The sequence below is a fragment of the Hipposideros armiger genome, unplaced genomic scaffold (assembly GCF_001890085.2).
Source record: "Hipposideros armiger isolate ML-2016 unplaced genomic scaffold, ASM189008v1 scaffold_8, whole genome shotgun sequence".
In the NCBI taxonomy this organism is placed as follows: Eukaryota; Metazoa; Chordata; class Mammalia; order Chiroptera; family Hipposideridae; genus Hipposideros; species Hipposideros armiger.
The window spans coordinates 8,856,071-8,883,492 of record NW_017731358.1 but is presented as its reverse complement, the minus strand read 5'-3'; the positions used below and the strand labels follow the sequence as shown (position 1 = coordinate 8,883,492).

Here is a 27,422-nt window from a genome sequence, read left to right as displayed (position 1 = left end):
ATTTAAAATGCTGTCTTCCAGGATTTTAAGTTAAATGGACATCTTGCTCAAACCCTTCAAACAGGGCAGGAAATATTGGTAAATCCCAAACAAATGCATTTCAGGAGGCCCATCCCACAGGTGACATCTTGTGTTTGCACTTATTCCCCCTCGCAACTAGTAAATATCTCTACTTTACAAATATTAGCCAACACCCCACCACAAAGAAATAAAAAAAAAAGGACCAGGTGTTATCCAATATAAATTTGTTTTTATTGAAGCAGCAGTCACATGACTTTATATCTAGCCTTTAGATTAGGCCTGACAGTGAGTCAGCCCTAAAAAATGTTTCTTTTTGCACTAAGAGACATTACATGTTTACATACATCATCCAGTATTGGAAATGAGCAGACTCAAACACAACATGTGTCGGTTACCTGGGAGGTACAGCCCCACTGTTTGTGGTGTTCATATATTTTACAGATACTCCCAAAGACCATTACTAACGGGTTGAAAATTAAAAGAAAATACAGCTACACCAAACCATGAACACAGTAATCAAAGACAGCAGCTTATACACTTTTAAAAAAACTTGTCCCTTCCAGGATGCTTTCTTTCTTTTCAAAGCAGTGTCTGCAAAGCTTCCTCTACATCAAATCCAAAGGTTTCCAAGATGGAAGCTGCACCTCTTGGGGCTACACAATGGGAAAAGATCATTTGAAAGAACGAGAACTAATGTTCATATTTTGATTTTTATAACAAAGATCCATGTTTCTCTAATTGGAGGAACGGTGATGGTGATGTGACTACATATTGCAGTGACAAAGTAGGTAGGGTGAAGAAAAAGAGGGTTGGGTACTGAAATAAAGACCACACACTTGTGAATTTTTATTTCATTTCCAGGCTAACCTACTTTTTATTTAATGCAAATTACAGTACCAGTTAACTATTTCCAAACCAAGTCACATAGAACGAAATGTATTTACAAGGGAATGGGGAAAGGGAAAAAAACCATTGAGCATACTTTTCACAAAAAAGTTTATATTTAAAATGAAAAAAAAATCAGTCACAGAGGCATTCAAGTAGTAATAATGTTATACAGGTTTTGCTTTTCCTTTATATCAAGACAGATTTGCACAAGTGTTTGCAATAGTTTGTTTACAACCCACAGTCCTTTATATATATATATATATATATATAATAAAATTTTAATTTGTTTTTAAGATGGAAGTGGTCACACTAATTGGTATGTGTACAGGCCCAAGTGATCCATCGGCAACACATTTATAAATGCAAATTTTACAGGCAAGCACATTTTCATACATCTATCTGTATCTGCCTGTAGACAGATATAGTAAGAAGAAAAAAAAACTTCAAAAAAAGAACACAAGGAAGTCTACTTTGTCAAGCTAACCCCTTATGTACTGGTTGTCATTTTGCTTTTATTGCAGAGGTGCAAAATGGAGCAACAACCTTGAAAACGTCATCAGCCTTGTGAAAATAATCCAAACCCCAGGGATTACTTTCAAAGCCTCTCAAACGTAGACCTGTCTGGGACTCTATTCTGCTTCTAGTTGTCTCTCTTTATTTTCAGTGGCTCAGGTTTCTACCAGAAAAGACAGATGTTATTGTAAAGCATGCTTAGTTTATTCTTCTATATAGGGGAGAAAGTGTTCGGCTCTGTGATTAGATGATCTCTAACATGAACAACAGATACAATTTTGGTTTTAAAACAAAGAAAACCCCCCAGACTCCTGGGGATCTGGCATTGGCCAAACTTCCTTTGGAAGACTCCAAAGTTAAATCCCTTAAATAGGAAGGGGAAAAAAATAAGTGAAATGCCAGTGTCTTTATATCCACAGGGATAGAGAATACAATAGTCCTCTCAGAAACCTTTGCATTGGTGCAGACATGATGACTGGTTAGGCAGGCTTTGTTAAAACACAAACCAAAAATATGTATCTAAAAATTAAGAGGACTTAAAAAAAAATGACACGTCACTGGAAAGAAGGTGCAGTCTTCCGCCTTGCTGGAATGAACACATGATGTTTCAAAAATAGCAACCTTTGGTTTGGTAAAGTTTTTCTTCTACTCAAAGACATCTTATATGGAGTAGTTGGAGGCAAAACGAATGATTTTTTTTTTCTTTCAAAAAAGGCCTTCATGATGGGCACATGGTGAGAATTAAACTGATTTTTGAAAAAGAAATGAAAATGTTATTTCCTTGAACATGGGTAGAGGTGGCAGGAGGCTGGGAATGGGCAGGAGCTCCCTCGTTGGAACAGCAGCTCTGTTAGTTCGGCAGCACTACACGCAGTCGCTGCCAGGGATCACACTACAGCATTGTTAGGTCCCTGATGATCACAACCTGGTACTAATAAGAAACTTATTTATCAAAACGAATTCTGTTTCTTTCTCTCTCATGTGTGAGGAAAGGCGATGAGGAGAGAAAGCACGCATGGAATCTGCTGTTGGTAAGACTCATGGTTAGGGTTTGGGGAAGAGACGAGCCAAAGCTAACTTGTTGGTATCCTCCAGCTCTCGGGCTCCCTGGCACCACGCTAAGTCCCTGGATGGCCTACATATGAAACGAAACCGGTCACTGCTACTGAGGAGGAAACAGATGTTCAGAACCAAAGCAAAGGCAGGGCTTGAATGAAACGAGATTATGAACATGGTTTCTTCTTTCCACTCCTGAGCATGGTATTACTGAAATTCACTATGGAGAGGCACAGACACTGTGTTATAAGTGAGCTATTATCTCAAAGAGAAAAGGGTGGAACAGGGAGACATGGATAGAGAAACCAATTAAAATTCTAAAAATGAAAAACAAACAAAAAAATGAACACATGGAAGCGAAGGCACTCCAAACTATATAGATACACTATACATTGCTAGAGTTATTGTTACAATAATACAGGCCGGTACCTACTGTACAGAGTTAAAACTATATGGCTTTAAAAAGCTCGTCTACATTTTGTCTGATTATTAAACAGAATCACTGCCCTGAACAGTAACTTTTTGCTCATTAATAACAGTTCCTGGGTCCACATATTTACATACAAAACAATAAAACTTAAATTTAAAAACATTGAAAGAAAATATAATGTACAAGCTTGAATTTGGTGAGGAGCTTTTTATTATTATTATTATTATTATTATTATTTACAAAAGATATTCAGAGACCCGGATCTCACTTGTATAAAAGAGTTCTGTGATCCCGCCATGATCCTTGAGAAAGAAAAATCACGCGCCTCAGCCCTCTCACACACACAATATAACGAGAGAAAAGCAGCTGCCTTTTCTCTCTTCTTCTGATACCCCACTGATTGGGGAGGAAAGTGTTTTGTAAAACAAGCAGATTTTTATGGACTCCAGCAAGGATACCAAGTCCGGAGTAGTGTCTGTGTCCAGATGTTTGGCTGGGCAGTTTGGTCTGAAAGCAGGTCCATTTCTGTCACAGACCTGTTAGCTTCTTTATAAATCCTTTCTGAAAATGGTCTATCAAAGCCATTCCCTGTAGCAACTATGCTGCCAAATACTTTGATTCAGACCTCTTTCAAATCTTAATCAGCTCTCAGAAGCTCATTATGAAAAGTGAAATTCAATTTGTTTGATTTGGCTTGGCTGAGTGTGTTTCCTTTCTCATGAACTCTGATATAACCAGAGGTTTGAGAAACCCCCTTTCATGGCCTAAGAGCTTAGCTAAACAGTGAGTGAAAACTAAGATGGCTCCCAGCCGCCTTCCTGGGCATTGGTCACTTCAGCAGGCAGTGGGGCTCTCTTGAGAGCCACACACCTTGGGTAAGCGGCAGCACAGGGAGCTGGGACCTGCATGAGGGCTGCCAAGTGACTCCACTTTCAATTCACCTGGAGGGCGAGACCCCTAACATGACCTAAGATGGCAACGCGGAGGGCGGAGGGAAGTTACACACACTCTAGGGCTCAGCTCTGCAGCCCCCCCGTTTTCAGCTAACCTTGGAAGGTGTGGGGAAGGTGCGGGTAAGAAGGAAAGGGGGCCATCACTCAAGTGATCTTTAAATGTAAAGTACAACTGATTGTGCCTTAAAGATTCATAGGTCAAGTAATGGCCCATAAGCACCAAGGTGACTAAGGTTCGTTTTAGAGTATATAAGGCCCACAAAGATGTCAACCTTAAAAGTATAAAACAAACTATTTGTGAAAATCTATTTCCTCACTGCAAACATAATCCTTCAGTCCTCCTTGCTTTCCAAGGAATATTGCTTTTTCTTCAAAAACAGAGACTGATTCTTACACTGTTCACTGATACACAAAGAAAACAGGAACAAAAACTCTTAAGTGGGTATGGGGGGGCAACATCCTTCTCACGCGCCAACCAATTTTGATACTGGACAAAACAAAAACGAAAACGAAAAGGAAAACAGAAACAAAATGCAGTACTGAATCTATGTATATATAACATATATACAGACATTTATATAATCAACTTTCCTATAAAGTCAGCAGGTACAAGTGACTGTTTATATCATTTTGATGTGTAGTTTTAATATTCCTACTACCATCTAAAATCATAATGGCCTATCTGACATGCATCAATAAATAAAATTTAAAAAGCATGAGGTTAAAAAAAGCTGAAATTAAATACAGATTCTAGATTTGGATTTAAAATTAGAACTATGTGCAGAATGTGGCAATTTCTGCAAGCTCGATCTGCAATTAAAAAAATATGAAAATAAACCAGTAGACTGTTACAGTTCACATTATTTAACTATAATGTCCTCTCAAGTGTATCTTTCCGAGGGAAGCAACTTTAGGAAAAAATCTGGACTAATTCATTCACAGTGGTGAGATCTGCCCCTGGCCTGTCGCCTTTCTCCAGGCTCATCAGCTTTTGACCTCTGCAGCCAGAGTGGCCCTTTTCAGTCTTCTTCTAGGTCACTTGTTTAAAACTGTACTAAGATCTGCAGAGAACCTTTGGTCAAACAAAGACCCACCATGGAGCGCCTCTGCTCCTCCTCTGACAGCCTCCTATCAAAGTGTCTCCACCACTAGCACTGATTAAGAGCAAAGCAAAACCTTAACCGATTAAAAATCTTCCCTTTAGAGTTTCAAACTTTATTGACATCCCTGGGTTACAAACGATACACATTTCCTTTTGTCTGCCACACCTGCCACCAACATGCCAAAGGCAAGTCTTCAAACACCCGAGGCTATGGATTAGTTTTACAAGTGACACTGAAGTCCCCATGGAGTTACACCTGCTAAGCTCCCAACCAATTTCAAGCTGTGCACTATACCAAGGTCTTACACTTGACTTTAAAAGAAAACAAAGTTCACAGAAACTTTAGCACAGAACAAAGTTTTCTTCTTTTGTGGAAGGAGCATGAGGCAGGAGTCCTGTTTTTTAAGAATACAACAGCAGACTTTCGATAAAAAGATTGTCGTGGGAGAGAGATTTTGTGTTAGTGCTCCGCTTTCCCCTCCCCACAACCCCTCCCACCCCGGGTCGTCCTCAAAGTGAGAATACAATGAAATTGGTTTGTATTTATAGATATTTTACAAGGTTAAATAAGAACAACAATAATAAAAAAAATTGAACACTAAAATGAACAGGTTTTTTTCTCTTTTTAATTTTCTTTCCAAACGTGACCAGTGTTGCTGAGTGACACTCAAGTAACTGGTGGATTTTCCTGTGCAGCTGGCTGCTCGGGACTGTTCAGGTGGAGTTGGAAGCTGATGCAGAAGCGGCGTTATTGGTCTGCCCACGGTCTCCAGCATTAGCATCTGCAAATCAAAAGTTTCGAGAGGGCATGAGCAATTCTAGAACACCCCAAAGAGAAAAGCACACTGCCTCCACTGCAGACTGGGAGCTGTGTGGTCTTCCAAGCTGTATCTGGAATGCTATTTTAAGCGTGGCCAATGCTCTGAAATCTGATTTCTTTCTGCTTAGAGCTAAGTCCATGCCTTGGCCTAGTGCCAGTGCAGACGATACTGGTTCTGAGTAAGCTACAGACTCAGGTAGCCAGAGACCATTTCTGCCACAGCTCTTCCAACAGCTGGGATCAGCAGTGTACAAGTAACTCAGGTAGAGTCTAACTCACTTGAAAATGCACAGCTGGAAAAACTTGCTAAAAATTCGGAACCATGTTACAATATGCCATCTACTTAAGTGGGTAAAATGGGTGGAGGTGATACAAGTAATATGGGTCAGTGTTGACAGGGAGAAGTGCTACACGTAATACATAAATCAAACTCCGCTGCTGGCTTTCTAAGTAAAGCCTCTTTGTTATTCACAGAAATGGAAAACAATCAGCAAAAAAGAAACACCCTCTGTAGTACCAATTCACTTATTCAATAAAGCATCTTGTAGTCAAATATCTTGGCACTAAGCTTGATTTGCCTAATCCTTTAGAAATACATGTAACTTTAACTTTCACCCTTTCCCCCCTCTAAAGGTCCAATATTATTTCACAGTATCCATTAACATTTCAGTGGGTATTTAATCGTGTCCAGATTGGCTCTGCATCTCAGGCATGCAATAGACTGTTATTTCAGTGGCTGGTCTATTGCATCCCTGTCATCTCATGCATGACTGGGAATATACTGCTGGGCCAATTTTCTCCCAAACACTTCATGTTAAGCCATGGGCAAAAAGAAAAGTGGCTTGATGGGGGAGGGCAACTTCCAAGAGCCACCTCCCTAGAAGTCATACCACCTGTGGCCATGAAGGCTGGTGACACCAAAAAACAGACCCAGAATTTCTGTCTCTCTAGAGCCCGTAGCTCTCCTCTATCCTGTGACTGTAAACAATCTCATGGCTGAATGCAACATTCAGTCTTTGGAGTTTTCTACTTTGAATTTTTAAATTAGAGCGAGAAACAAAAGACCCCAAGGACACACAGGGATTCTTAAGGATTAGCTGGTCAGTTTATAATTTCAGTGGCCACTCTATAAAAACTATACCTCTTTTCTAAATTCCTGATCTTAAAACAATCTGCCCTTATAAGCATTTAACTCAGCCTTTGGAGGAGAAATGTTTACCTCTCTTAATTTGAATGGTTATGTTTAATTTAGTTAATTTGCTTCAAAATAGCTATAGTTGCTTCCAATCCTGTTTTCATATAAGTAAGTACAGACATTATGGCACCAGGGTCCATGCATTAGCTTCTTACTGCCCATGGCATGTAGTCATATTAACTCGCTAGTGTGACACATCAACAGGTGGCAGAAGAGGGTATATGACAGAGCTTATTCTCCAAAGGCAGGTAAAGAGCCTATTCCAATAATCAGCAAGTAGCTGTGTCTAATACTTCATTCATGACTCCTGGTCTTTCTTGGATATGCCTTGCTTGGCAGGAGTTTTTCCCACAATGATCACCCAAATTCTGGGCATCAACAATAAACTAACATCAATTCCTGTCCAGGCCACATGTTCCTACAAGTCTTTCTCAGGAAAAACATTCATTTTCATAATTAGGCACAGGGTGCATTAAAAACAACAGCCCAGAGAAAGCCTGAAAGGCCTCAGAGCTATGTCACACTGATAACGTTCCTCACAAACCCCAGCTTACTGCAGCATTTCCTGTGCTTTGGATGGTACTCAGAACCTATGCATGATCATCATTAAACAGAACTTATCTCTCATTTTCAGTATGTGAAAATGACAGGTCAAACTGTCATATTCTGATTTTCCCCAGCACTTCAGAGATTCCCTCATCATCAGGAATTTATCTGCGTGACCACGACATCAGCACGGTTAGCAGCTCTGGCCATGACAGCATCAGCTACGTCGGCCACTACCCAGCAAGGCCCAACTACATGGTCACCCAGCCCATTACATTCATCAGCTCTTTGACAAAATCCTATTTAGCTACTAATCCGCAGATGTCCTTTCACTGGTTACTACCTGTGAACTTATGACATTCCCCAAACTAGTCTCTGCTTCCTTGGATAAATTCAAGGCTGTTTGTATGATCAAGGCTGTTTGTATGATCATAATAAAAAGCATAAGCCTTTTAAGTGGGCACATAACCAAAAATGAATTCACCTTCTGAACAATAAAATTTGAAGACACTCAGGCTCCTCAGGTTTGTAATTTAATGATCTCCTATATTTTTCTCTGAATTATTTCCAAATCACGTGACGAGTTAACATTTAACAGCTAATTATATTATAAATATCGTTGATACCTAAAGTCAAAGCACTGTACTCATTCAGAAAAAACAACAACAAAAAAAAACCCCAAACCAAAAAACCTTAAAATCAAATTATACAGGTCCTTGCTGAAAAAAAGAACAGACTTCTCTGTTTTTCAGAGGGAGACAAAGTACAGAGAGGAGAAAAGCAAAAACAAAACAAAACAAAACAAAATGTGAAGTTTTACAAACTCAACAGTCGCTCCAACAGACCACTTGACTTACTGAACAAAGCTACTTGTTATTCTTGGTACATGCTTATTTTGCTCCTATGGTCAATTCTATAAACTTATTTTACCATAATTGAATTAATATGGGCCTTCTGTAATAAAAATGTTCATTAATTTAAAATTCTGATGAACTGGATGATTTGGATGTTTACTGTAATTTCTGTAACTTTTCTTCTCAATCATTTATAACTCTTTAGCAGCAGCAAAGCTCATTTTGTTTCTCCTGCATTTCCTTCTTTACAGTCATATTGGTAAAAGTGGTGTTAACTGGCATTACGGTTTACAGGATAGGTTAAGATCTTCTGATTACAAAGCATCCAATCCAACTACGAATCACCAAAGGTTGACTATATAGTCTCTTGTTTTTAATCTTGAGGTGCTCTTCTGATATTCACACTGACAATCTCTCTTTAATTCAATTCCACAAACATTTATCGAGTATGAGACCTAGTTGTACAACTTAGTAGCTGTGTGATTTTGGAACACGTTACTTAACCTCTTTATCCCTCAATTTCCTCATCTGTAAAATGGTGGTAATACCACCTATTTTTATAAAGTAAGGCTCATGAAGTGTTTAGCATGGTACCTGGTTTATAGTAGTTGTTCAATAAATGGAATGGTAAAAGAGACATCTAAATATACACACATTTATAGTTGCGTGTGACTTTGGTAACCACCATCACCACCATAGTAAGTATCAGTGGCAGCAGTTGTTAATCTCTGAGTCCTTACCAATGTGCCAGGCTTCATACTAAGTACACGGTATCATTTAGCCTACACAGCAACCCCAAGAAATAGGTACAATTATTACCTCCACTTTGCAAATGGCAACACGGAGGCCCAAAGTAATACATGTAAGGTTGCAGGGCTAACAAGTGGGATTGCTGAGCACCCGAGGGACAGAGGAAGAGAATGGTGACTTTATGGGCAGTACGGAACAGCAGAAAAAATTTCCTAGCAAAGGGAGAAAAGGGCTTAAGGGGACTTTCATTCAGACCTAACCCCTACAAATCCACTGTGATTTCTAGAAGCCTATTTCTAGTATCCAAAAGGGTTACTACATTAAAACACATCAGTGAATTTATAATAAGAAGAATTAAAGGTATAGTTATTTTATTTTTCTAATTTTCAAACAGTCTGTATGGGTATATAGTTGCAAGTGTTTTGGAAAGAACTATAGAGCTGAGAGTTTACTGACTTCCTAGCTTCCTAGAAACCAATGCCCACTACCACCCTTCTGATGCTCCTACAGTACAAGCAAACAAACAAACGATAGACTTGAGGGGGAATGGAGAGAATAATCAGCTTTGGGAGAGAAAGGTGTAACATCATTCTTATACATTGTGGTAGCCACCTTTCAAAATGGCCCCAAAGAGTCATGACTCTTGGTGTCTATGCCCTAATGGAGTCCTCTCCTCCAGTGAATAGGGTTGGCCTGTGTAACCAATAGGATACTGCAGAAATAATGATGTGTGACTTCCAAGGTTGGGACATAAAGGACACTGTGGCTTCCACCTTGTCTTCCTTCTTGGACCACTTGGTCTAGGAGAAGCCAGCTGCCACAATGCGAGACCCTCAAGTAGCACTATGGGGACATACACACGGTGAGGGACCGAGGTCTCCCACACACAGCCAGTAGGGATTCACCAACTATGTGAATGAGTCATCCTGCAAGTTTACCTTCCAGCCCCAGGCAAGCCTTAAGATGTCTGCAGCTCTGGCTGACATTCTGACTACAACCTCATGAGAGGTCCTGACCTAGAATTGTCTGGCTAGGCTGCTTCTGAATTTCTGACCAACACCAAAATAATGTTTATTTTGTTTAAAGCTTCTAAATTTTAACCAATACATACATACATGTCAAAGAATTTAAATACCAGTTAGTGTTTATGCTCACAAGCTCATGACAGCACTACTGACCAGATCCCTCTACAAAATTAGGTATGCTCTTAATAAACTATACAACACAAGGAAGACTGCATCATATGGCCAATTGTTTTTCCCTAATCTTAAAATGAGTCTATGGTTATAGGCTTTTGTACTGGATGTGACAAAAGGAATTTGTGCATGTATTCATTGAAACCAATTTTAGTCTGTGTGACTTTAGAGGTAAAAATGACAAGTTGGGCAGTCCCACAGTGAAGCCGACGGTGAAGCCCTAAGGTATCAGGTCACCACAGAGTTCATGAGGCTGCGATTTTGTTCTAGAGTAAATTTTTACATGCAAAATTACATATATGATACACATATATTTTTCTAGGAGAGGATTCATCCCCCCCCTCCACCCCCGATTCACAGAGATCTGTAAGAGTTGCTGGATAACTGAGTCCTGGATTTGATGGGCAGCTGTCTGAATACTGAGGAAACTACTCCACCTAGTTGACCAGGTCAGAAACCAAAAGTGTCTGACCTAATGTGCACATGGGGAGGGGAAGGAGAGTAAATGGAATGGCCACATTTATAAACTGCAGCTGAAAGGTTTAAATAAAAGGAGGAGAAAACAAGGAATTCCAGCATTCCAGAACTAGTGTTCTGACAGTGTCCACTGTCAGCAGCAGTGATGGGAAAGTTCTATCTGCACGCTCTAAGAGTGGAGCCGTGTGCTACATATGATTAAGTTTGAGATTAAATAAAAATTTAGTTCCTTATTTATCCTAAGCACGTTTCAAGTTCTCAAAAGCTACAAAATCATTCAATTTTTAATATTTTTATTATTGGTGTATTAATCAAAGAGCATATTTCAGATATATCAAATCCTTTTTGTTTTACATGGACTTAGTATATTTGGGAATTTACAAAGTATACTTTTAATTCCTTATTTTCTTTATTATGCCCTCCCAGACTCATTTTATATGTTTCTATTCACCAGCTATCCTCTTTCTATAATAGTTAGAAAATGTCTCATGAGAGGTCAACTTCTCTAAAAGATAAAATTTTAGCAGCTTGGGATGTTATTTACACAGTGTAGCTACCTCAGGATGTCCCTATTCAAGCTGTCCTAAGTGGCAATGCCACTACTGTAAAACCATGTCTCGGGTAGTAGTGTTTTCACTGATGAGTGGAACAAACAAGATCATTACAGAGTATCAAAGGTATACCCTAAGCTTATATTTAAATTGAAATCACGATCTACACTAATAAAATTGAAGTATCACCTGTAAGGTGAAGAACTCCATTTTCATTTTTCTCTTTATGTCTACTATGATTCTGACAATTTTGCATGTGTAATAATGAGGGAGAGGGAGAGGAATCCTCAGCAAAGCCTCATGACCTCTCTTTTTCCTATTATTCTGAGGGAAAAGTTATGGCACAAGACACCAAGGTGGCTTCAGTCATTTCAAAAACAGAACTGAAATTCAGACACCAGCAAGACAACCACTCCAGCAGACTGACTGGAGGGCTTGTCAACAAGCCTGTTCGTATTTGATGGGCCAGCAGCAGAGGCCCTAGCTCTGAGCAGCGCACACTGTAATTAACGGCTGCTATTCAGAGTAGGGAACTGAAGGCCACTTAGGACACAGAAATCCGTTTCATCTTTTACGTTAAAAAATATAATAATTTAGGAACAAAGAGCAAGAAAAGGCATATAAATATAAGCAGGTGACTTCAGGCGAGTGGCTGAGGAACACTGGAACACCTGGAAGAAGGTCTGATAAGACATTCACCGATAAGATTTTACATTACTCTTGCAGGTAGGGGGAAAAACCCTGGTAAAATTTTAACTTAATAGGCTAGAACACGGTTTGCAAAAAAAGAAAGTTTCCTAAAAGTGAAACTTAGCACTGTGCTGGTAAAATAATGACTAAGCTAATGACTTGAGTTATCTATATATTAACTTGCCAAGTGAACCTGAAACCCTGACACAGGGTAGATACCACCTCACTGGTGTCAGTGAATTTGTCAAACTGGCATATGTGGATGGAAGTTTGTATTTCAAACACAGAGCCAATAGGAGGAAGTGGGTATAGCACTGTACCTAAAAAAGACACCCACATTCTTTGGCTACCACGCTGGTAACGCCTAAAAATAAGCATGAGCACACTGTGCCTTTCCCACCCCGACTCTGGGCTGGCTAGCGTGAAGGGAATGGAGAAATGGAAAAAAGTGCACTGCCAGTGGGCAGTGTAAACTGGGACAAGCTTTCTGGAAGGCAGTTTGAGAACATGTATCAAAAATTTAAAAATTCTTCATACCTTTTGACTCGGCAATTCTACTTCTAAAAATTGGGACACAACCCAAATATCTAAAAATAAGGAATTAGTTAATAAATTATGGTACAGGCTTAGAACACCAGCTAAATATTATATAGTCATTTACTCCCATCCCCCAAATAGCATAAACCCATTTAAAAAAGCATGTCTCTCTGTCCATTCATATATAGACTAAAATATGAAATAGTTACCTTTGATTATCTATGGAAGTGAGACTATGGGAGATATTTTTTCTAAAACAACTATATATACTATGTTTTTAATAGAGAAAAAACCTTGGTTTTTTTTTTTTTTTAAGCTGTATACTTTCATGGAATTCCACATACATATGGATTAAGATAGAACAAACAGAAAGAACAGGGTTAGGAAGAGGAACACCTGAGGGCATAGCCTGCAGATGCTACAGCTAAACAGGACGTGGACACAGCTTTCCCAATACACACTGTGAAAGTGGCACACAGGCAAAGCGAGAGTGTGCTTGGGGAGGGGAAGTGGGATGGGAGTTGCTGTTTTAGAAAAGCAGGAATTTGATACACTGACTTAATTTAACATTTCATCTCTTAAAATCAGTGGAAACGAACAATGAGAGTAATTATTATGGGTTTAATTCTGTCCAATTAGGAAGAACTGGCTGGTGGTATAGAAGGTGACAGGAATTCTGGGGTAAAAATAACTGTAATAGTTAACGAAAGAAGATCACTGGCTCTGGCTAAATCTGAACCATGACTTTAAACAAAATGGATTTCAAAAAGTTCAGAGAACAAATAGGTATGCATTTGTGGCTAGAGGCTTCAAAAAGGGCTAATAACTAACAAAACCCAGAAAATTATAAAAAATGAAATTTTGGCCAAGCAATTGCAAATAATCTCAATGCAAAGTAGAGGGAGAAGAACCAAAGAAAGCAACTAAAAGGGTTTTCTCTGATGAGCTCATATTAAAAATAATATAACTTTAAGAAAGGCACATATCCAAGGAATAGAAAATAATAATGTGAACCTGTAAGAACAGGCTAGGTTTCATTTAAATAAAGTAACAGCAAAAGGTTTTCAAGCAAGATCAAGAAAAAGTTAAGCCCCCTGACCAGGTAAAAAGACAGAGAAGACAGACCTTGTCCAACTCCTATCATGATTCCCTTTTCTGTTAGAAGGGTTTTCAACCTGGAAAGGATATAACAAAAATCCTAATAAACAAAACGCAGCCCAAGAAAGGTGAGGGCAATCTACATATTTAAATGTCTTTAAACCCAGAATCTATATAGAGTCCAAGAAACAAATTCTAACATCGATTACAGATATTCACAGTTTAGAAATATCTAAGCACTAGAAATTTCCCTAAGTCTTAAAAAAATATTTTATTTTCATCTTTGATAGTTAACACCTTTTTGACAGAAAAGAATCTGAAAGTTTTCTTGACAACAAAGTATTTTACAAAGTTTTTCATAACATTATTATATGTATTGTAAGGTTGGTCTGTAGCTAAGCAAACAACAAGAGGGGTAACCAATCACTCTGAGACCACTAGAAGGATTATCTCCAGTAAACCTTACCTGGTCCCATTTAACTTGTTTTATCAATTTCAAAAAAGGCAAAAAAAAAAAAATCTGTAGTAGGCCCTGCCTTGTCCTGTTTGATAGATTTTATTAGTTGCTTGGATAGAGGCAAAAATTGATGTTTAGGAAATGTGCAGATGATATACAATTGTAAAGAAAACTTAACACCCTGACACGTCAGAACATTTCAGGGTTAAGATTTAAAATTCTCATTAGTATGGAAGTCATGTTAGCCATTATTAAAATTTGAAAGATTTGTGGTGCATGGATTTTGGTTGGTTCTACATAACCCCAGAGTTCAATCACTCAGTGGAAGAAGGTATAGGGGGGCAAATTTCAGGGTGAATAAAGGATAAACTTTCTAACAGAGTGATACAAAGATGGAATGTGCTCATTCTTGTGGTTATGAGCTTCCAGTTAGTGAATATATACATAAGCATGGGATAGATGACTAGTTCTCAGTGGATAATGAGAGGTGAACTCAAATCAGTGGTTTTCAAATCTGCTTTAATAAAAGAACCACTGCACTGAAAGAAGCCTTACCCAGAAGACTAATATACAAAACAAATAAAGAGAAAACGGCTCTAGTTGAAATTCCCCACCATACCACATCAGATCAGAAAGTCTCCAAAGTGGTTCATTTTTGATTAGTACAACTACAACTTCTCAAGATTTATTATTCTAGGTGGTCTAGATGAATGGTCTCCCAAATGGAGTGAATGAGCGGATCTGTTGGGGGTGTGGAGAAAATCAGAATTTTATATATATCAAAATAAGAAATTATATTTTATGGATTGATAGTAGTATGTATAATTTTCAAGAGTTTCTCATGTCAATCAGAGAGAGCCATGATCAACTATAATGCTCCCTGATACTGAGGTATTTTAACAACAATTTTAAAAGATGTGAAAGTTTTTGAGAGAAAAAAAAAAGGTCAACGTCCACACCCACTAATTTAAGTTTTAGTTTTTGTATGTTTCTATATAGTCCCTATCCACATGCAAACACACATTTTGGCAGTTACCAACATGGTACATAGGATTTTTAGATTTTCTCCACATAAGTTGAGATGCATATTTCCACAAATATCCTATAAGCTTCGTAATAATTTTTTATGGTTACATAAAAATGGAGATTCATAATGTATTGAAACAATTACCTACTGTTGACCATTCAGATCAGATTGGCTTTTTGTTATTATCAAATTATTCTTATTTATATCTTTGTACATGGTAGCTTTTGTCCTTCTGTTAGATTTATCCTGAAGTTAAGATTCCTAAATGGGGATTAGTGAACTAAAACAAAGTATGAAGTCTGATGGTTCTTGTTATACACAGTAATGCTTTCCAATGAGTCTTAATCAGTTCACCTGCAGTCACTACCTGAACCTTGAACACAACACTAGCTAAGTACTCTGTACACTTTATAGCTTACTTCTCCGAACTCTACGCAGTGAGTATTTACTGTTCCTGTTTTATGGATAAGGAAACTGAAGCCGAGAGAGCATGTATACCAGGTGAGATCAAACAATACACTGAATGTTTAAATAAAAAATAAAAATTTATTACAGTAAGTGACAAATTTCTAATAACCCCCTACAAAATACTCCCCCCTTGCTTCGAACACACTTATCCCGTCGTTCTTGCCATTTTCTGAAGCAGTTCTGGAAGTCCTCTTTCGTGAGTGTCTTTAGTTGTGCTGTCGTGGCTGCCTCCATGTCCTAAATCATTTTGACTTTGGGGAAGAGCCAGAAGTCGCACAGTGCCAGATCCAGGGAATAAGGTGGATGAGGACACACTGTAATGTTTCTATTTGACAGAAACTGCTGTAACCAGAAGTGATGTGTGGAGTGTTGTCATGATGATAGATGATTTACGGCACACTTTAAAACACACCTTCTCTCAAGGTGTAGCTCACACCCAAATGACTGTACCGAACAAGTTGAAACTTGTCATACACTGTTACTAAGGTTTGACATGCCGCTTCCCATATTGAAGATCCCTGCCTTTCCATTAGATGGCACTTGGCAGCAGCATTCACTGTATTTTGTGATCACAACAGGAAGGCTCCATGTCACACATCGCTTCTGGTATGGCTATTTCTGTCAAAGAAAAACATTACGGTGTGTCCTCATCCACCTTATTCACCAGATTCGGCACTGTGTGACTTCTGGCTCTTCCCCAAAGTCAAAATGACCATGAAGGGTAAATGTTTTGAGTTGATTCAGGATATTGAGGCAGCCACAACAGTGCAACTAAAGACACTCACAAAAGAGGACTTCCAGAACTGCTTCAGAAAGTGGCAAGAATGATGAGATAAGTGTGTTCGAAGTGACGGGGAGTATTTTGAGGGGGATTAATGGCAATGTGTCTTTTATTGTAATACATTTTTTTAAAATTTCAACATTCACCATATTTGTTGATCACACCTCGTATTTTAAGGTCTTATTTAAATATAATCCACATCACCAAATTCTTATTTAAAATATATATAACTACATGTATTTGTATTTAAATACAGGCAGCCACTAATGTCATACAATCAATCCATTCATTTAGATGAGCATTTTTTGAGGGACGTTTGGTGACATACGGGGCTCTTACTACTCTGGCTAACACTGAGGGGCACCTAAAAAGTATCCATATGAAACTCAATTATGTTTATTGTTAGAATGGCGATGAGAACATTTATTGTATGTCCTACAGTACCAAATCTAGGACCCTAAGGGAGAAACTCTTCTCAAATAGCAGAGACAGAAACACTTTGCTTCTCTTAAGCCACCAGCGTGCTTTTTATCTAGTGAACAATGGAAAATTTTAATAGGTAACATTTCTTTATTTACTTTAGCCACTAGGAAGCTCAGAGCAATATCTGAAATCCTTTTTGGTCACTATTAAGCTATTCAAGGCCAGCATTTCTCTAAACTAATTTTAGCTCTGCTCTCAGCCTACTAGTCTTCTATTAAATTCCTCACATCCTGATTTACTTCAACTTTGAAGTAAACTCTCAGGATCACAGTCCAAGGCCAGTTTCCATATTTATGTTGAAATCTGATTTCAATATATATAGCAATAAAAATATTTTTGGTAACTACTATAACCTGAATCAAAGCAACTCAAAAATAAAGTTATACTAGGCTCCTACTAGGCAAATTGCCCAAAATCCTTAGTTTATTTTAACTAGTTTTAGTACCTCACATTAAGAAAATTTACAATCATAATTCTCATTTTTATCCACAGTCTAAAGCAATTCTAATAAAACTCCTGGAAATTAGCTCAACAAGTAAATGCATTTAGTTCAGGGTTAGGGCCTATTTCAAGTTTTGAAAATGAATGTACTCTAACCTGAACCAGTGATTTAAGTTTATTAACAGCTCATCTGAGTAATTCTGTCTTCCTTCTAAATAAATAGGTCAGTTTTTCTTATAAACCCTGTATTTTACATTTAAAAATTTAAAGCACATTTCATTACATATGTGATTTTTACAAAATTACTCTAGGAGAGGATTATCACTTTTTACATAAAAGAGAAAACTATTAAGACAATACTAAAACTAATAAAGTTCAAATGACTTTCTCAGGGTAGCATGCATTGATAGAACTAGAACTAGAATAGAGACCTTTCTTTCTGGAACAAAGGTAGGACAAGGACTAGAAGGAAATGTTTTACATCTTTATTACCAATGTTCTAAAAGATTAAGATTTGACAGGAACAACTCTGTGACAGACAACAGATGGATTTTGAGCTTATTGTTGAATGCTAGGAACTAATAATGACAGATTTTATCTCCTGCAGCATAAATGCCCTTAGGCAAAAATGGGTCTGATCCAACTTAGTTCAATGTAATGGATGATTTAATGAAAATAAAGTCAGTTCCCAACATCTGATTTTTGTTAAAAAAAAAAAAAAATTAGGTAGCTTGATTGTACTACCTATTATATTTCCAATTTCATTTTAAACAGCATTCAGCCATTCTTTGGAGGACCTTCAACTCACTCAAAGGTTGGGTATCTTCAGAATATCTGTAATGACAGTGATTCTCACTAAATGAGGCCCCATCATTAGCTGGCTATGGACCAGCACTATACGAAGCTCTACCCTGGGAGATCATGTGGACTTTTAGTTTTTGAAAGACAAGATCTAGTCACATTCTGATCCAAATCTTAGTTAAACGTGTTTGCATTGCAGTTTTAGTCTTATAAAATGATTAAATTCTCCAATCTATATTTTATACTTCTTAAAAATTTGCCTTCTAGTATACTAATATAATTTACGTTCAGGGTGATGAAACTGAAATGAACTACGTTCAATAACATTACATTTATACAGACTGCTTTCTGCTATCAGCATCTCACTTGATATATATAATCAAAAAATTATACGGAAAGTATGACTTTTAAAATAACAAGGTGACAGAATTTAACATTATAATAAGATATTTATACCTTATATAAATAGTAATTACAGAGTCCTTTTGTGCTTTTCGAAAATGTAAAAATATTTTAGTCAACATTTATTCATCTGGCTGTGCTATGTTTTTGATACTTGGGAGGTATTAAATATTCACATGTATCAAATGAAATATAATGGAGGTAATCACAGCAAAAAAACCAATGTATTTTTATAGAAGAGACTTAAGTGTTCTCACCTGAGGCTGCTGTGGCATTTGTAGGGGTTGAAGCAGCTGCTTGAATCCGAGCATGAGGAGGAATAAGGATGGTAGCTAGAGGTGGATTACTTGAAAGTTCTAGAGAAAAGGGAGACACATGTTAGAACTCACTCTTAACTTTGTATGTGAACTACTTTATTGGTAACAATAAATATAAGATACTACATTAAAACACTGGTTTAACAACAACAAAAAGATGTGATAAACCTACACCTGAAACTAAACTAAATCAATGAGCTACAGAGAAAGCCCACAGAAATGTTGTGATACATAACATGTAAACTATCTGCTAAAATTTGAATCTGAGAACTGAAGGTATCTGGGAGAAAGGGATTGGTTAACGTTTGTGAATAAGCATATTAATAGGATCTATTTCCATCTTTCATTAACTTAAATTTACTCGATTTTCCCAAACTATTCTGACAATATTTAACTACAAAAATTGAGGGTGATGGTGTCAGAGAAAGAGTATGACTGTAGTCTGTGTGTCTGTATGTGTTTGCACACACAACCGCATGCACAGAACAATCTACTCAATTGTTTATGAGCCAATGGCAGATAAGATCTATCCAAACACTTGTGGAAACAGGATTTAACAAACATCTGTTTAAAGTCTAATTGCTTTTATCAAAAATAAAAATATCGCTCTTCATTTCTATTTTGCTTTGTTAACCAATAAGACTGTAACTTTTTAAAAGTTTAAAACAGGCTTTTTACTTGCATGTGGAAAGTTTCTCTCTGTCAACTATATACAGACTGGTTTTCTTTAAAGAATCAAGTTCTCTAGATAAGCCTTAAGAGCTAATTTTAAGATGATATTGGATCTAATGATGCAGACAGATAATAAGGAGTGGTGGTGAGCTTGTATATATAAGCATCTAGTGTTAGCTTCAGGTAATGTGACTGTTCCCCCAGTCTGCCCAATATAACCCTAGTTTATTCTTTTTATTCATTCCAGCCTTTAACCAGTGAGTGTTCCTTTTGACTTTAATAAATGTCAGTTTGGAGGAATCATTACACGACCATACTATTAGCTACAGAAAGGTGTTATCCCCTGAGCTACGGTATCCATTTTGACAATTCACAGACATGGCATGGGATTTTGAAAATTAGGAAATAAGTTTTTTTGTTTTTTAATTAAAATAAAATCCACATAATATAAAATTCACCATTTTAAAGTGTATAACTTAGTGGCATTTAGTACTTTCACAATCTTGTACAACCATCACCTCTATCTAGTTTCAGAACATTTTCAGCACCTCAAAGGGAAATCTCCAAGCAGTCACTTCCCATTTGTCTCTCCTTCTAGCCCTTAGCACGGGAAATGTTTGAATGCAGTAGTTTAAAAATGTTTTCTGGTCCAAAGCCCCTGTTAATATTGAGTTATTCAACTTAGTATTAAATGTCTAAATTTTGCACTAAATTAAGATGCTAAATGATACCCAATTCTGGTAAAAAGAGACAACAAGTAGATGCCAAAATTTGTGAAAAACGAATAAGCAGAAAAGCTTAAAACTGAGAGAAATTATTCATTATTCTTTCCCTTTAATTGAGATGACTTAGGTCAGTTTGTAACAGTCTTCCCTGGGAAGACAGTTGAAAAACCACCACCTTAATGATCAGGTTCAAAGAGATGCTATTTTCTCATAATCAGCTTTAGTGGCTGTTTTGGGTTTCACAAAGGAACAGAAAAATCAAGTCAGTTCAATTTTAATCTAGAGTCTTGTTCCTCGGAAAGCAAAATAATCTCAATTGCCATGGCTGATGACTTTGTGGTTCTAGGAATAAAAATAAATGTAGAATGTGGTAGTTACTCTCAGTAATCTAAAAGTGAAATTTACCATCCCAATTAAGATTACAATCTTCGAAAAATAGAAAGGCTTCTTTTAAATCCATCAATCTACCTACCCACCGGCACCACTATCTACCCTACCCACCCATCCACTGAACAATACTGAACATGAAATAAGGTGTTAGGTCCCATGACAGAGGAAAAGATAGTAATTGTCTTTGTCTGATCAACAGAAATAGAAAAAGGAAAGACAACCAGACAAACAAGCTGGCAAGAAAGGCATTCAACCTATTCAGGAATCGGGCACTTTTAAATGAAAAGATCTCTATGACCAAGTGCCCTACGTCTGAAAGAATATCTAAAACAGGAAAAGATGACAAGACATTTTAATAAGACTTTTTGACAAAGCTACTTTGAAGATAATCTTTAAAATAAACTGAATATCAGGGTCTGTGGTCACTTTACTTATGATCCATGCTGTCCACTTCCTCCCATTTATTTACTCTTTCTCACCAGGTCACCTATCTTTCTGTGTGTCTGTATGTCCAGTTGAGGGGTCCTGGTGGTTTTGTGTCTTATTTTGGGTAAGGGTATACACACACAGACATACACACACACGGCTTGAAAAAAGCAATCCTCTTTATCGGTAGATAGTAAACAGTCATTTTGGCCTTGGGTAGGGAAAGACTGGTAACTAATGAAAGGAAAGAAGGGGGAAAGTGAAGAAAACGGGAGGCAAGAAAAGGAGAAGCTATGGGATCCTGGAGGGTTAACCACATTCAAAGACACAGAAGAGAGTGTAAGTCCACAAAACAATTAAAAAGACTAGGCTCTTTACCTACTTGCCAGTAAGTGGCCTTTTGGGTGGATGGGGAAAGACACTTCTTTGAACTTTTTTGAGTCAAACATCTTAAAAGTAAGAAATTCTAAACTGGACAATCACTTATGGTTCTATATCCAACTCCTATACCCCATTGTCCTTCCTTCTCTTCTTTAATTAGAGGCATTCCTTAAGGTCCAATGCTTTCCATCTACGTGTATGAAGCTCTACTTCACACAGCCTGTTAACTGTCATCGCTTTTGCCTATTAGGCCTCCTTATACTCTTGTAACAGTCCTGTTCGCTACACTACAAGTCTGTTCCTTTTGTGGGAAACAGACTATGGAGCTGTCACAACTAGTCCGAAATGGCTGTACTTGTTTTTTTTGCTCACAATAATTACTCCTATTCCCAATCTCCCAGTTTATCTATCTATGGCAATGAGTGGTAAGGACATCGAGGCAATGCGTGTGGACACAAACTGTAGTGCAAGAATGCAAAAAACCCCACAAAAAGGCATTTTGGAAGATAGAAACAGCAAAGTAATAGAACTTTTCAGGATCAGGAGAGTGCATATATTCTTGAATACAGAGAATAAGGAGTGTAGAATAGATTGAAAATGAAAAGCAAGCTAGTATTTATTTATTAAATATGTGTGCTAGGCTTGAGAGTAAGAAAATAATTAAGGGAACAAGGAGGTCCATTAGGTTGAAGTGGGGCTAGCTTTGGAGAAGAGGCAGGAAGGATAAGAGATAAGATATGGTTCAAAACAACATGGCAACACATTCCAGAAGGTTGTAGAAAAGTTAATGCATGATAAGGGTTTCTTCACCCATTTGCAGATGCTATAAAACTAGTCATCAAAAACCACATAGTTTATCAGAAAATATTAAGAATGTTTTGATGGTGTATCAATCATTGCATGCTCCATAACCAAGCATTTTAAAGGTGCACAATTTAAAGAAATGCAAAACAAATTTTAAAATAGAGATCAATCAACCAACATAGATATCAATCAACCAAAAGGTTAATCAAATTCACTTAACTGAATTTTGCTGCATGGTTGTTTCTACTGCAAACTATAAAAGAAAAATTTCCATGAAAAGACCAACTGGATAAATTCAACCATACCTAATCACCTGACAAAACCTGAAGTTTCTCTAAATCTAAAATCTCTATTCTTCCAAATATGATTCCCAAAATGAGTTACAAGAAGGAGCAGGTAAAAAACTTTCCTAGTTTTGTTTTATTTTGGGGGGGTGGGGTGGGGAGAGGGTAGGGTATAAATGTTTGTTCAAACTGTGTAGTGTGAAAGCTGAGAATAAATTTGAGACCAACAATCAATGTGTTAACCAGAGGGAAGAAATAACCCCTCTGTTGACCAGACCCCCTCTTACAGTGATGTAAGAAAGTACCAGTTACAGGTAGAAGGGAATATTCTTCCTTTGTTAGTTTTTTTTTTTTTTAAAGATTTTATTGGTGAATTGGGGGAGTGCAACAGCGCAGGGGAATCAGGGAAGGGGAACAGACAAATTGCTGTCTTTTTGTTCTTCAGTCTAGTTGTGGAGGACGTTGCTTCACTGGCCCATTGGTATTATCATTGCGCTCTTCCCGGGTGAGGAAGTTGCTCACTGGCCATTGGATGGCCACTCACGGTAGCTCATGGCAGCCCAGCTCCAGGTTGAGCTGTTGTTCACCATCTTAGCTGTAGAGGGCAGTGTCACTGGCCCTCATGTGGGATCCGAACTGGGGCCCTGCTGCTCAGAGCTGGCGTTCCAAGCCAACTCTTAACCAAAGCGCCACTCGGCCGGCCCCCTTTGTTAGCTTTGAGGGAGCTCAACCTACAGATTCCCCAGAAAGCAGACACTACAAGAGGCAGCCTTTCTTTTCATGTATCAGGCCTCTTATGTATATAAGAAAATTGCCAGTGGTTGTCTACATAAACTGTTATTTTTCTCCATTCACAAAAATCTTTGAATGATTTAACAATGGTGTGCTCATTTCATTTGTATACTTTTGGGGGGCAGTAATTCAAATGCTAGGATGGTCCACTTTGGTCTTTCATATTACTGAATTCTAATGTTGCTTATTTGGACATGGTTTTTTAGATAAACAAGTAACCCCCTCATAACTGCTTCTCTCCTCTCCCAACAATTTCAAAGTGCCTAAGAAATCCCTGACCAAGTTCCTAATGTTGACTACATATTCCATACTCATTCAGAAAATTAAATACTAAACTAATTAAATCAGACAAATAGTAAACAAATAATTACAAGGCTCACTGGTGACGCTTCATGTGAGGACTACATGATATATGCAAAACGCATGGCTACTTTGCCTTTAACTGCCCAAGAAGGAGCATCACAATTTATACCAGTCAGCTCCAAACGTCTGGATGTATTTATTGCACTACACTTCCAGTAGCAATATAGTTTAGAAGTTATCTAGCAAAATGTTAATATTGAAAAAGTTCTGGTGATAAAAATGTTTTAATAACCTAAACATCTTATACTCAGAATTCCATTCTTTATGAAGTTTAATAAATTATTTTGATTTGTTTTGTCCAACTAATAACCTTTTTGAGCATTTAAAAATAAAACTGTTAATATTTTAAATTCTGGGGGAAATCAGTGTGTGTTTTTCTGTATTCATTTATACTATGATTTTACAGTTCTCACCCTAGCACAGTCTATGTTTTTAGCTTTATTTATTATTTTCCTTTGTCTTTCTGGAGTTGATTCATTTTTAAAATCAGAATTTTGGAGCTAGAAGTGTCCTTGAATAATCTTTACTCCTACTACCTTATATTTTAAATGAGGAAACTCAGAGATGGTGCCTTGGCCAAGGTTTGTAACTTGACTTTAGGTCTGACTTACTTTTTTTCATGTGCAGTACTTGTTGGAAAACGTCACCGAGAAGATGTGGCTGCAGGTTTGACCCTCAAGCTGGACCTAGGCAATTGGAGTGACCCTCCCCTGGACTTTGAAATGCGGGGTCTGCTTGACTTCCCTGCTCCCAGAAGCTCCAAGGGAGCAGCCTTGAGACAGAAATATGGTGTTGAAACTATCTGGACTGGGTACATGACTGATCCAGTTAGGACCTCTATAAAATCTTTTAAGATTTGGCAGGCGGGTGCTGAGATCTACTCGTCTTGCGTCCAACCACCCAAGACAAGCCTGGTAAGTTCGTTCCCTTGCTTTTTAAACCTGCTACCTACCAATCTGGAGTGGTCTACTTTTTCTCTGGTCTCTCTCTGCTCTCCAAGTATGGGAGCCGGTTTCAGATTATACCTGGGAATCTCTCGAAGACGTTGCAACCCAACAAATACTGCATATTTTTATTGCCTTGGTTATTTATCATATACCACCAGTGTTCTGGTCTTCCTGGAAGTGTATCTGTCCAAACTACACATAGAAGTTTAAGTCAAGATATTAGTTTTTGATTGTTTGTTCCTGTATCATTCCACATTCTTCCCAGTAGCATAGCCAAAGCAGCAGAGTAGATCAAATAATCTCACAGAAAACAACAATTCTCATAAATAATTGATAATTTAGATATTAAAATCTTGAATATAATCAACATTTGCCATTAGCACTCTTGTTGCCTGAACTAAAACTTACCTGCCGCCTTCTAGTGCACGAATTTTCTCAAGCTCTTGCTGCAGTTCATTTCCATGAGTTTAGCATTTCAACACCTAGAAGAGTACTGCTTGCTTACCTAGAAAATTTACTCCTCTAGATTATTTATAAAATATTAAATAATTCTTACATCAATTCCTTTGATAAGTAAGAACAGCTCTACCTCTCATTTGTTTAACAGGATAAGCCATTTATTTATATTCAAATTTCCTCAAGTTCATTGTCTAATAAACACCTTTTTTAGCCACTTCACTCAAAAGAACACACTAGAAAACAGGGATAGCCTGTATTAACTTTGAAAAGTTATCACATAGATAACATCTCTTAAAACGTGTACATTTTTTGGCACCCCCAGTATATAGACAGACATACAGACATATAGAGCTATAGATCCCTGTTGGAATTCCTGATTCCACCTGCTTCCTAAGGCTTGATTCAGTTATGTCCAATGATCAGAGGAAATGGGGTATGCCAAAGGTATATCCCGGCTTCTAAAGTCTGGATGCAGATAATACTGTCAGTCAGGGGTCTAGAACAGGGGTTGGCAAACTGTGGCTCGCGAGCCACATGTGGCTCTTTGGGTACATTCCATCTCAAAAGTTTGCCGACCCCTGGAAAAGCCAATCCTGTCCCTCACAACAATTTAAAAATTATTCGAGAGACATAAATATATTTTTACATAATCACCATTATGTGAATAAGATCCTTTAAAAATTTTATAAATGAAACTATGATAGTTTTATTTTCATTTTCAATTTTACTTCAGAGCCACATGTACATACCCAAAGAGCCGCAGGTGGCTCACGAGCTGCAGTTTGCTGACCCCTGGCGGCTCTTCCATCTCAAAGTTTGCTGACCCCTGGTCTAGAACACTGAAGCCCCAGTGCCAGAAAAATGAGACGTCTGACAGTCTCCTGAGTTGGGATCAGGATGTCAGAAGGCTCTCAAAATTTTCTGACCCATATTAGTTCATCTCTCTTCTTCCTCTACCTGATCACAGAAATACTTGTGTTGATTATATGAAAGTAATACTAATTACCACTTATGGCTAATTACTCATGGCACAGCAACAAACATCAAATTGTAGTTAGCATTATCGTTAAGCTTTACTTTAATACAACACTATTTTACTCAAGTGTTTAAACTTCATAGTTCTGTTCATATAGTAGGTTTACCTTACTAATTAAAAACAACAGCAACAACTAGAGGGAGCGTTAGAAATGCCCAATAAATACTGGCTGTATGAATTAATAAATACTGTGTTTATTAAAAGTGGCATGTATCACTCACTCAAATATTCACTGAACACCTATTCTATGAGGATCAAGAATTATCTTTATTTCATTTGGGGGAATTTGTACAGGCTTCACTGAAAATTTGTTGTGAGGTTGTAGGAGGGCTTTATTCTGCTTACAGCAGAACCTCACTAACTGCCCCACCACTGAATTTTTCCTATCTCTGGACTCCTTCTAGCTATACAACCAATTGGGTGATTTGTTCTCCTTCTTCAACCTTTTGTATTATCCAGTTTTATTCTGATCAGCCATTAATTGCTGTTAACTAATATATGCTTCAAAGTTGCATCTTCACAACAGTTACATCTTTGCTTTAGTAAACAAGACCACCATTTGGAAACACTCCAAAACCAAAACATAGAGGATCAAACAGGATGACATCAAATAACACCTCTTCCCTGGATAGCTGTGCCCTTATAAAGAAACACTGTTGAAGTATAATAGTGATCTAGAAAGACAGGGAGAAAGTACCACTAGGTCATCATAGTCCAGTTTCAGAATGGATGCTGAGAGGACATTTTAATAATTAAAAAAAGGAGGACCATATCTCAAAATGATGGCACTTGCAATTTTATACACTTAGTTTTATGAAAAACCATTTCAAGGATATATTTACAGGGTCCATTTGAATAGATACAAAGACTCATGTACATACTTTTCTCTGATAGTAACAGAATCAAAAACACTGATAGCCACAGAGCCTGTATACTATGTCTGTATACCACACCACATCCAAATATATACAGTCTTCAAATCCTCAGAGACATATGATATTCAGACTTACACTAGAGACATAGTTATGTTTGATAGTCTTGGCAAATATAATAATTTGAAGCATCAAAATAAAACAATCTTCATTCCTTTTTTAAAACATAAACATTAGATATGTATGAGTCAAGTTTGAACTTATTTTTTTTTAAACTGAACCTTTACTTTTAAAAAGGCATGTGTCAATGTTGAAGTTACCATAAAAACTTGGGAAGCTTCTATAAGGACATTAACATTAGTGAATTTTATTAATAGTATGAAAACTGCTTATTCACAAAAGTCCTTCCAATATTTT

General features: G+C 37.5%; 1 protein-coding gene across 7 annotated transcripts in view; it reads right to left on the bottom strand.

Annotated features, from left to right (window-relative positions):
* Positions 1–228: 228 nt before the first annotated feature.
* The window catches only part of GSK3B (glycogen synthase kinase 3 beta), a 209,334-nt gene continuing 182,140 nt past the window's right edge, over positions 229–27,422 (bottom strand). For 3 of the 7 annotated variants that reach the window (XM_019653072.1, XM_019653092.1, XM_019653100.1), the window contains 3 exons: positions 22,473–22,505; positions 18,795–18,893; positions 229–5,745 (listed from right to left, as the gene is read on the bottom strand). In XM_019653072.1, the coding sequence (XP_019508617.1) occupies positions 5,678–5,745; positions 18,795–18,893; positions 22,473–22,505 (200 nt within the window). In that variant the 3' untranslated portion in view covers positions 229–5,677. Of the gene's footprint in view, positions 5,746–13,704; positions 13,755–18,794; positions 18,894–22,472; positions 22,506–27,422 lie in introns of all 7 variants that reach the window. The other 4 variants (XM_019653083.1, XM_019653106.1, XM_019653116.1 and 1 more) reach the window with 2 other exon arrangements.